The 12,258-nt window shown below is 46.2% G+C and overlaps 1 protein-coding gene across 1 annotated transcript in view; it reads left to right on the top strand.

Annotated features, from left to right (window-relative positions):
* Positions 1 to 12,258, top strand: part of sms (spermine synthase) — a 69,579-nt gene that overhangs the window by 29,701 nt on the left and 27,620 nt on the right. The window contains exon 7 of the mRNA XM_043700269.1: positions 11,921 to 12,035. Coding sequence (XP_043556204.1) covers positions 11,921 to 12,035 — 115 coding nt within the window. The remainder of the gene's footprint in view (positions 1 to 11,920; positions 12,036 to 12,258) is intronic.

Here is a 12,258-nt window from a genome sequence, read left to right as displayed (position 1 = left end):
TTTTTTTGTTGCAGACAGCAGGTAGTGGTTACCCAGTTGACGCTTTGTTTCCTCAATATGTAGGAGAGACCACATTATGAGTAGTGAATGCAGTAGACTGGATTGAGTCGCAAGTGTTGCAAGGATGTTGTCTCCAGCTGGAAAGGACTTGGTAATCATCTTAGGATGGGGGTCAGCTATTTACAACTGAGCTGAGGAGAAACCTCTTTGGTCAGTGTTGTGAATCTTTCACAGTCTTTATGCAAGGAGCTCTGCAAGCTCATTTGTTGAAAGTATTCAAAATAGAAACTGATTTCTTGGGCACTGAGGAATCGAGTTTGCAGGGATTGATTAGATTAGTTGGTTAGCAGGCAAAGGGAGCTCCGGCAAGTGTGAGGCCTGTAAAAGTGAGATAGCTAGAGTTCAAGGTCTATATGTTCCTGTGAGGGTGAAGGGCAAGGTTGGCAGGAATAGGGAGCTCTGGAATGGCAAGAGATATTGAGGCTTTGACCAGAAAAAAGGAGGTGTGGCTCAGGTACAGGCAGCTGGGGTCAAGGGAATCCCTGGAGGGATACAGGGAACGCAGGAGTTGACTGAAGTATGAAGAAGGAAATGAGAAGGGCGAAAAGGGGGCTCGGGATAGCCTTGGCTGAAAAGGTTAGGGTGAATCCAATGAGGTTCTTCACATATTAAAGGAAAAAGAATAACTAGAGAGAGAATAGGACCCCACAAGGACCAAAGTGGACGTGTATGTGTAGAACTGCAGGAGATGGGTGAGGGTCTCAATGAATATTTCTCCACTGTGTTTACCATGTAGAAAGACATGAACACTTGCGAACTTGAGGAAGTTAGTGGTGATATCTTGGGGGCAGTCCATATCACAGTAGAACAGGTGCTAGATGTATTAGTATGTATGAAGGTGGATAAATCTTCTGATCCTGACCAAATATATCCAAGAACACACACAGGCTAGGGAAGAAATGGCGAGGGCCCTGGCTGATATTTTTGCATCATCATTAGCCAAGGGTGAGGTCCCGGACGACTGGGAGGGTAGTGAATGTCGTGCCCTTATTCAAGAGGGGCTGCAAAGAAGAACCTGGGAACTATAGACTAGTAAGCCTAACATCTGTCGTAGGTGCGTTATTTGCGAAGATTCTGAGAGATAATATTCATGCATTTGGAAAGACAGGGTTTGATTAGGAACACTATCTCTTGCTCCCCATTCCTCTGCTTCTGCACTATCTCTCCCAGCAGGAGAAACTCCACTCCAGAACCTCCCAGATGACCTCCTATTTCAAGGACAGCAATTGCTCCTTTCACGTGATCATCAGTGCCCTCCAATGTATCTCCTCCACTTTGCGCACTTCCGCCCATCAACCCCAGTCCTCGAACCGCAACAAGGATAGAATGCCCCCCCCCCCCCAGTCCTCACCTTCCACTCCACTAATCTCCGGGTACAGTGCATTATTCTCCTCCATTTCCGTCACCTACAATCAGACCCCGCCACCAGAGATATATTTCTCCCCCCACCCTTATTGGCATTCTGCAGAGGACATTCCCTCCGAGACTCCCTCGTTAGGTCCACACCCCCCACCAACCCACCGTCCACTTGGGGCACCTTCCATTGCCACAAGAAGTCTAAATCCTGTGCCATGGCCTCACCCCCCCCTCACCTCCATCCAAAGCCCCACAGGATCCTTCCACATCCGGCAGAAATTTTCCTGCACATCCAAACGCCTCATCAGTTGTGTCTGTTGCTCTTAATGTGGTCTCCTCTACATTGGGGAGACAGGACACCAGTTTGTGGAATGTTTCAGGGGGCATTTCTGGGACACGCACCCGACAACCCCACTGCCTCCCACTCTGCCAAGGACGTGCAAGTCCTTGTTCTCCTCCACTGCCAAATTCAGTCCACCCAAAAGCCTGGAGGAAGAAGGCCGCATCTTCCGGCTTGTGACCCTCCAACCACACAGCATCAACATCAATTTCACCAGTTTCCTCATCTCCCCTCCCCCCACCTCATCCCAGATCCAACCTTCCAACTCTGCACTGCCCTCTTGAACTATCCTACCTGTCCATCTTCCTTTCCACCTGTTCGCATCACCATCACCACCCACCTGCATCTACCTATCACTTTCCCAGCTAACTCACCCACATCCCCACCCTCCTATTTATCTCTCAGACTCCCCACCCCGCTGCATTCCTGTTGAAGGGCCTGAAACGTCGATTCTCCTGCTCCTTGGATGCTACCTGACCTGCTGTGCTTTTTCAGCACGAATCGTTTTGACTCTGATCTCCAGCCTCTGCAGTCCGCACGTTCCCCTTTGATTAGGAATAGTCAACGTGGCTTTGAGTGGGAGAACATGCCTCACAAATTTGTTAGAGTTCTTTGATGATGTGACCAGGAAAGCTGACGAAGGCAGGGAGGTAGACGCAGTCTGTATGGATTTCAGTATGATAAAGTCCACATGGTTGGCTGCTCTGGAAGGTTAGATCGCATGGAATCCAGGGGGAGCTGGCAAATTGAGCAGAGGGTAATAGTGGAAGGATGCTTGTCGGACTGAAGGCATGTGACTAGTGGAGTACCTCAGGCGTTGGTGCTGGGCCCATCACTGTTTGTTATCTACATTAATGATTTGGATGAGAATGTACCAGGCATGATTAGTAAGTTTGCAGGTGACACTAAAATAGTCAGTATTGTGGATAGTGAGGAAGGTTCTCATAAATTGCAGCAGGACCTTGATCAGCTGGGGAAACGGGATGAGAAATGGCAAATGGAGTTTCATATAGATAGGTCTTGCACTTTGGAAAGTCAAATCAAGGTCGGAGTTTCATGGTGAATGGTAGGGCCTTAAGGAGTGTAATTGAATAGAGGGATCTTGGAGTTGAGGTGCACGGTTCTCTGAAAGTGGAGTCACAGGTAGACAGGGCAGGGAAGGTGGCTTTTGGCCCACTGGCCTTCATCAGTCAGGGCACTGAGTATAGAAGTTGGGAAATTATGTTGTAGTTAGACAGGAGGTTGGTGAGGCTGTACTTGAAGAATTGTTCAGTTTTGGTGACCTTGTGGAAGGAGGTTATTAAACTGGAAAGAGTGCAGAATACATTTACAAGGATGTTGCCTGGAATCTCACGGGTTTGAGTTATAGGGAGAGGTTGGACAAGGTAGGATCTTTATCTTTAGAGTGTAGGAGACTGAGGCATCTTATGGAAGTGTATAAGATTGAGAGGCATGGAAAGCAGGAACATACTCGATCTTTTCCCCAATGTTGGGGAATTGAGGATAGAGGGCATCAGATTTTAAAAAAATTATTTTTATTGAAAAAAACTTTCTTTACAAATTACAAAAATATGAAAATTTAATATTATAACAACAATAAACCAACTAGTAGACTGTTCTCCAAAAGAACTCACAACTACACTCATTACACATCAATAAATAAGTAAATAAATAACGCCACTCAGCACAACAAGACCTCAGCTCTCAACCTTCGAGGGCATCAATTAATAAACTACGTTTGCTCGAAATTCTTCCCCTCAACATTAGGCTTATTAAACCAAACCATCATGGCTAGACAAAAGCCCTAATTAAAATGGTGGACAGATCTGCTTCCAAATATTTCAAAAAGGGCTGCCATGTCTTATAAAAATTCTGTTTTCTGGTGCATGGTGGCACAGTGGTTAGCACTGCTGCCTCACAGCGCCAGAGACCCGGGTTCAATTCCCGCCTCAGGCGACTGTCTGTGTGGAGTTTGCACGTTCTCCCCGTGTCTGCGTGGGTTTCCTCCGGGTGCTCCGGTTTCCTCCCATAGTCCAAAGATGTGCAGGGCCAGGTGAATTGGCCATACTAAATTGCCCGTAGTGTTAGGTAAGGGGTAAATGTAGGGGTATGGGTGGGTTTCGCTTCGGCGGGTCGGTGTGGACTTGTTGGGCCGAAGGGCCTGTTTCCACACTGTAATGTAATCATAATCATAATCGTAATCATGTTTGTAAGAGAGTCCAAAGGGGTGTTTTCCATAATTAACTTCTGCCACCCCGACAGATCCGGGGGGCGTTTTCAGATACCCAGCACATCAGAATGTTCTTCCTCACACAAAAAGTGAGGATGCTAAAACGTTTTCTCCCATGTACATCTGAGGGAGATAAATTCAGCAAGCCCAGGAGAAGAGAAGCCAGCTCCACCTTGACTTCAGTCCCTAAGACCCCCTCTATTACTCCTGCCGCAGCGCTCCAGTGTGTACAGAGCCTGTGACAGGACCACAGACAGTGAGTGAGGATACCAATATTATTTTACATTTGGGGCACATTGAAGACGCATCCTGCTTAAATTTCGCAAGACAATCTGGGGCCAGTGGAGTCCCCTGAAGAATCTTTAACTGCAGAGCCTGGGTCCTATTACAAATCGAAATCCTCTTCGCATTCTCATAAATGTTCTCCCAAGTTTTCGAAGTGATCTCCACCCCAACACACTCTCCCAGACCTCCCATAATCCCTCTGTCACCCGAGGAACCTCCTCCCAACAAATGATAGAGTGTACTCACTGAAAGAGTGCTTATAGCCTGCAGCCCCCTCTTTTCTGTATCAGATCTATAACACTCAAGCATGGTCTCTTTTCAGATAAAATCTCTGATCTGGGGAAAAAAGGGAGAGGTCCCTGCTTGATAATCCATACTTGAGTTATTTGTTCAAATGACATTAATGTTTCATCTTCAAACGGGTCACCCAAACAAGAGACTCCCCGATCGCCCAGGATTTAAACCTGGGATCCATTGTCCCTGACCAGAAACCTGGCATATCAACTATGGGAGTATGGTAAGATCTTTTAGACATATTACCCTCCATCTGCCTCATTGCCCTCGACACTTGGATATTGTTAATAACTGTTGGATCGCAGTAATGTTCTGCAACTATCCTCCTTTTGTCCAGAAACAACAGGTTAATAAGAGGACACTTCGTCTGGGAGGCCTCAACGTCCAACATATTGACGCCGAGTCCCCACAGGTACAATCACTTGCAAAAGGTAGAAGGGAGCTCAATTGGTATCTTGTGACATCCAGGAGATCCACTCCTCCCAACCCCTGGGACATTTGCAATTTTGTAAGCTTGATAAGAGGCTGCTTATGGCGCCAAATCAAAGAACTAAACCAACCATTTAATTTCCGAAATGTTTGTCTAGGAAAAACCAAAGGAAGCATCTGCAGAGGGTATAATAAACAAGGAAGAATGTTCATTTTAATAAGAGCAACTCAACCTAGCCATGATATTGGAAGGCCCCCCCCCCCCATCTTTGAAGGTCTTGTTCATTTGTTTGACAGGATTATTACAAAATTAGCCTTGAATATCTGGTCAAAGCTAGGGGTAACAGAGCAGCCCAAATAAAGAAAACCTCCCTGTGCCCACTTAAAGGGGAACCCACCTTCAATGTCCGATATTGCCCTAAGGGCCCCCACCCCCACAAATAGGTATAGCCTCTGATTTTGAAAAGTTGATCTTGTCACCTGAGGAAAAAAGCCAAATGAATTAATGCATTGTATCTATTGGAGCACCAAAATTGCTTGGTTCGAAAGAAAACTGAGAACATCGTCCACATATAATGTGATTTATGCACCTTCAACCCTACCTTTGGGGCAGCTATATTAGGGTCCCCATGAATGGCCTCTGCCGGCAGCTCAATCACCGATGTGAAGAGCAAAGATGAGAGGGGACAGCCTTGCCAACTGCTCCTACCAATGTTAAAATGATCAGATTTTATACCATTAGTCAGAGCCGCTGCCAGAGGATCACTATACAGGACCCTTACTCATCTAGTAAATACTTCACCCAGACTCTAGCATATAAAAAAAATACGGCCATTCCAGCTGGTCAAATGCCTTTTCTGTGTCCAAGGAAGCCAGCAACCCTTGAACTGTCTGTTGCTGGCACACCTCAAACATGTTAAGCAGCCTCCTAACATTATTGGAAGATCTGTGACCCTTTATAAAGCCCGTCTGATCCTCCTTAACAATAGAGGGCAACACCCTTTCCAGCCTCAATGCCAGAGTCTTCAATAAGATTTTAAAATCAGCATTTGAAAGTGAGGTGGGTCTGTAAGAAGTGCAGTCCTTCGGGATGTTCTCTTTCTTGAGGATAAGAGAGTCTCTCAAGGATGGTGGAGGCAGTCATGACTATGAATAGTTATACATGTCTAGCATCAGTCCTGACAGTGTGTTTACAAATTCTTTATAAAACTCACTGGGATGAGCATCAGACCAGAAGTTTTACCACTTCGAAGTTGCCTCACCAACGAGGTCAATTCCCGGAATGGTGGGACTATCTTACGCTGAAAGATTGGAGCGACTGGGCTTGTATACCCTTGAGTTTAGAAGGCTGAGAGGGGATCTGATTGAGACGTATCGGATTATTAAAGGATTGGACACTCTGGAGGCAGGAAACATGTTTCTGCTGATGGGTGAGTCCTGAACCAGAGGACACAGTTTAAAAATAAGGGGTAGGCCACTTAGAACTGCGTTGAGGGGAAACTTCTTCACTCAGTGAGTGGTGGGTGTGTGGAATGCTCTGCCCCAGAAGGCAGTGGAGGCCAAGTCTCTGGATATTTTCAAGGAAGAGTTGGATAGAGCTCTTAAGGATAGTGGAATCATGGGTTATAGGGATAAGGCAGGAACAAGATACTGATTGAGGATGAACGGTGGTGCTGGCTCGAAGGGCAGAATGGCCTACTCCTGCACTTATTGTCTATTGTCGTTTTAGATTAGATTCCCTACAGTGTGGAAACAGGCCCTTCAGCCCAACAAGTCGACACTGACCCTCCAAAGAGCAACCCATCCATACACATTCCCCTATGTTTACTCTAATACTACAGACAATTTAGCATGGCCAATTCACCTAACCTGCACATCTTTGGACTGCGGGAGGAAATCGGAGCACCCAGAGGAAACCCATGCAGACACACAGAGAATGTGCAAACACCACACAGACAGTTGCCTGAGGTGGGAATTGAACCCGGGTCCCTGGCGCTGTGAGGCAGCAGTGCTAACCACTGTGCCACCCCTGGGCTGTTAACGGAGCACTAAGGAGAGACGCCTGCTCAGCAGACACATGAGGAAGATGCAAATTCCTAAAAAGAGTCCATTTTATCCATTTTATCCCATCTGTCCTCACAGCATTCATACTGGTAAAGTTCAGAGTAAAACCTCTGAAACACCTCATTGATCTTTTTAGCATCATAAGTAAGAGTCCCATTCCCTTCCCTAATAGAAGCAATTGACTGGGAGGCATCATTCTTCTTGACCAAACATGCCAAATATTTACCCGGCCTATCACCATGCTCAAACAGTCTCTGCCTCACAAAGGAAAGTTCTTTCCTTGCTGTATGCGTTAGCGTGGAGTTTAAGGTGGATTGGAGAGCTGTGATCCGCTGCAGCTTAGTCACTGACGGTCTACTGTTGTATACCGTCTCAGCTGCCTTCAGTCGTGCCTCAAGCGGAAGCTGCTGCTGTCCCTTTTGTCGCTGCTGGCTGGCAGAGTATGAGATAATTATCCCTGTAGCCTAGGCCTTAGCAGTCTCCCAGAGAATGGACGGATTACCAGCTATACCTGAGTTGGTGGCCAAAAAAGCTTCAAATTCCCTCAAGGTATTCGACAAACCTGCTGTCCTTGAGGATGAAGGGATCCATTCACCAGTACCGTGAGCCTATTGCATCACCCTTAATCTTAACCATTAAATACACCGCCGCACGATCAGGGATGGCAATATTCCCAATCAATCAGGATACCATTCAATCTAACAATGCCGTGGGAGTTGGGAAATAGTCAATCCTTGTGTGGCATGTATGAGGATTGGAAAAGAATGTAAAACTTCTGCCCATCGGGTGTAAACATCTACCCACCCCAGTTCCACACACACATCACCCAACTGTTCAGATTGTGGAGAAAGCTTTGGGGGGCCTTTGAGCATTCTATCCAGCACAGGATCCATCACGCAATTAAAGTCCCCCCCCCCCCCCCACCCCGCCTTAATAATATGCCATGACGCCAAGAGCATCAGCTTAGTGCTTCAGTCAGAAATTTGAGAGTTAGCCAGAGGACAGGAGACATTCAAAGTACCATATTCCTCACCATTTATAAGGGCTTTAAGAAGAACAAACCAACCATACTCATCGCTAACACAATCTATTAAATTAAATGGAAGACCCTTCCAGTTGAGTATTGCCACTCCTCTGCGCTTAGTACTAAAAGACGAGAAAAACAGCCGATCAAACCCACCCTGCTGCAGCTTCAATTGTTCCTGGTCATTAAGATGAGTCTGTTGTAACAGGGCAACATCTACCCTCTCAGAAGATTGGGAAGGCTACAAAAACAAACAGGATAACAAAGAGAGAAATAAGGAAGGAGAGGATCAAATATGAAGGTAGGCTAGCCAGTAATATTAGAAATGATAGTAAAAGTTTCTTTCAATACATAAGAAACAAACGACAGGCAAGAGTAGACATTGGGCCACTTCAAACTGATGCTGGAAGCCTAGTGATGGGAGATAAGGAAATAGCTGGAGAACTTAATAAGTACTTTGCGTCAGTCGTCACAGTGGAAGACATGAGTAATATCCCAACAATTAAAGGGAGTCAGGGGGCTGAGTTGAGTATGGTTGCCATTACAAAGGAAAAGCCAAAAGGTCTTAAAATTGACAAATCTCCTGGCCCCGATGGGCTACATCCTAGAGTTCTGAGGGAGGTGGCTGAGGAAATAGCGGAGGTGTTGGTTGAGATCTTTCAAAAGTCACTGGAGTCGGGGAAAGTCCCGGATGATTGGAAGATCGATGTTGTAACCCCCTTGTTCAAGAAAGGATCAAGACAAAAGATGGAAAATTATAGGCCAATTAGCCTAACCTCGGATGTTGGTAAAATTCTAGAATCCATCATTAAGGATGAGGTTTCTAAATTCTTGGAAGAGCAGGGTCGGATTAGAACAAGTCAATATGGATTTAGTAAGGGGAGGTCATGCCTGACAAACCTGTTAGAATTCTTTGAAGAGGTGACAAGTAGGTTAGACCAGGGAAAACCAGTGGATGTGGTCTATCTAGACTTCCATAAGGCCTTTGATAAGGTGCCACACGGGAGGCTGCTGAGTAAGGTGAGGGCCCATGGTGTTCGAGGTGAGCTACTGGCATGGATTGAGGATTGGTAGAGAGTTGGGATAAGAGGTTCTTTTTTGGAATGGCAGCCGGTGACAAGCGGTGTCCCGCAGGGTTCAGTGTTGGGGCCGCAGCTGTTCACATTATATATTAATGATCTGGATGAAGGGACTGGGGGCATTCTAGCGAAGTTTGCCGATGATACGAAGTTAGGTGGACAGGCAGGTAGTACTGAAGAAGTGGGGAGGCTGCAGAAGGATCTAGACAGTTTGGGAGAGTGGTCCAGGAAATGGCTGATGAAGTTCAATGTGAGCAAATGCGAGGTTTTGCACTTTTGGAAAAAAGAATACAAGCATGGACTACTTTCTAAACGGTGAGAAAATTCATAAAGCCAAAGTACAAAGGGATCTAGGAGTGCTAGTCGAGGATTCTCTAAAGGTAAACATGTAGGTTGAATCCGTGATTAAGAAAGCGAATGCAATGTTGTCATTTATCTCAAGCAGCGATGTGCTACTGAGACTTTATAAAGCTCTGGTTAGGCCCCATTTGGAGTACTGTGTCCAGTTTTGGTCCCCACACCTCAGGAAGGACATACTGGCACTGGAGCGTGTCCAGCAGAGATTCACACGGATGATGCCCGGAATGGTAGGTCTAACATACGAGGAACAGCTGAGGATCCTGGGATTGTACTCATTGGAGTTTAGAAGATTAAGGGGAGATCTAATAGAAACTTACAAGATAATACATGGCTTGGAAAGGGTGGATGCTAGGAAATTGTTTCCTTTGCCACAGAGTGCAGTGGAGGCCGGGACGCTAAATGTCTTCAAGGCAGAAATTGATAAATTCTTGATGTCACAAGGAATTAAGGGCTACGGGGAGAATGTGGGTAAGTGAAGTTGAAATGCCCATCTGCCATGATTAAATGGTGGAGTGGACTCGATGGGCTGAATGGCCTTACTTCCACTCCTATGTCTTATGGTCTTTCTTTTCTAAGGCTCAACAACACCTTTTTTTTTTCTTCTAACTGGTGAATGAATCCCTCTGATATTCCAGGCGCACCATTTAAGAATGCTACTAACCATGATCCTTTACAATCGCCTTTGACCTGCCGAGAGGAAGAATTCATCCCGCACCACGCTGAGTATACTCAAAATAGACTCTCAGAACCTATTTACAAAAACCCACGAGCTGTAAAACACACAAAGGCACTTATGGGGGACTCTACCCCCTACCCACAGAGGGTGTTTACATTTCCTTTACATTCCCTCTTCCAGCCCAAGCAAAGGAAGAAACCCAAGGACATTGTAAACACAAAGCTATAACAAAAACAGTCAGCACTCTGCCCACCCCCCCACAATAAGACTCCAGCTCAGAGAGAAGAAAAACCCACCAACAACAGTTCCTTTGGGAAGCAAGTGCAAGAAGTAAAAGCAAGACAGAAAAAAAACCCAGATACGACTGTCCATGTCCATAAATACATCTACATTATTTTTAAAGGGTCCAAGATGTTTTTGGCCTGCTCCAAGGAATGAAAAGACCGCAGTTACCTCAATTAATGTGAAGCACTGATGGGTATCTCATCGAATATTGAATCCCGAGGTCCTTTAACCTTCTCAACCTCATCCAACAATTTCCTCTTATGGATCACTGCTGCAGAAAAGTCCTGGGAAAACGTTATCTTAGTTCCCTGATAGGTGAGAGCCTGCTGATCTCTCCCCAACCTTCCTGACTGGGTCTGCAGCAGCGCAACCCGGTGAGCTCTGTCAACCTTCGCTCGGCATCCCAGCCAAAAAATTGTGGCAACCAGTCTTCAAAAGGACTTGGTGGCTGCCCACCTTCTACTCTCTCCGGCAGACCAACAACCCGGATATTTTTCCGCTGTCCTCTATTTTCCAGATCGTTGACTTGTTCAGTCAGGGCCTGAGCCTGTTTTGCAAGGGCGTGGGTCAGCCCCGCCGAGGACTCAACCTCTGTCTCCGACGCCGCAGCCAGCCGCTCAACCTCTTCACCTTGCTTCCCGAGCCCTTCCAACTCCCCCTCGTGCTTTTGCAGTATGGTTGAGATGGGCTCCAGTTGATGACGAGTCTCAGATCACTGAGTTCCTCCACGATGCTCCACTGTGCAGGAATTTCTTTCACAGCTGCAGAGGGAGCTGCAGCCTCTATCCCCAGTTGCAGTCTCTGGCCTGCCCGCTGTTTTCAAGTGTCCCGAATGTTGAGACTTGGCCGTTTGCTTCACCTTAGTCGTTCTTGCGTGCTCAAGAAAGGATTTAAATGGTTGTTTTACATTTAACAATACTTATTTCCAAAAAAACACAAAGGTGGGAAGTCAAAAGTATTACTACCTTGGGTTGGGATGCAGAGCACAGCAAGGCTGATCTATTCAGATCGCCGCCATCTTGAATCCCCTCGGGCATCAGTTAAGATTAGAGGATAAAGAATAAAAGGGAGCCCGAAGGCAACTTTTTTTACAAAGAGGGTGATACGCATATGGAATGAGCTGCCAGTGGAAGTCGTTGAGGCACGTACATTAACAACACTTAAAAGGCATTTCGATAAATACGTGGATAGGAACGGATTAGAAAGATATGGGGCTTGTGTGGATGGACATTTTGGTCGGTATGGATTAGTTTGGGTGAAAGGGGCTGTCTCCATGCTGTAGGTTTGTGACACTTTATGACTCTGAGGATTGGAATGGGAGAGCAGAGTTCAACATTGAACTTATTGGAAGGTAGGGCAAGTTTGATAGTTTGTATAGCTGCTATTTTGCATGTTATTCTGTTTCAAAAATGATGACAGTGACCCTGTTGCTTTTCAGGTGTTAGTTGAAGATTGCGTTCCAGTTCTGAAGGCATACGCTGCAGAAGGAAGGCTGTTTGATTATGTTATTAATGACTTAACTGCAGTTCCTATCTCTACATCTCCAGAAGAAGGTAAACATGTTTGCACTTGTCATACTGGGCTCAATTGGCTGTGAGATGCAGCGCAATGCCAACAGTGTGGGTTCAATTCCTGTGTATTAGGTATAGTCACCACGAAGGTCCTGTCATGTCAACCTTGCCCCTTGCCTGAAGTGGGGTGACCTTCTGGTTAAACCACCAGTCCTCTCCACACACTCACTCTCTCACTCTCTCTCTCTCTCACTCTCTCTCTCTC

Source organism: Chiloscyllium plagiosum, chromosome 12, assembly GCF_004010195.1.
Source record: "Chiloscyllium plagiosum isolate BGI_BamShark_2017 chromosome 12, ASM401019v2, whole genome shotgun sequence".
Taxonomy (NCBI): Eukaryota; Metazoa; Chordata; class Chondrichthyes; order Orectolobiformes; family Hemiscylliidae; genus Chiloscyllium; species Chiloscyllium plagiosum.
The sequence above is the reverse complement of the archived record's forward strand: the minus strand, read 5'-3'. Positions and strand labels throughout refer to the sequence as shown.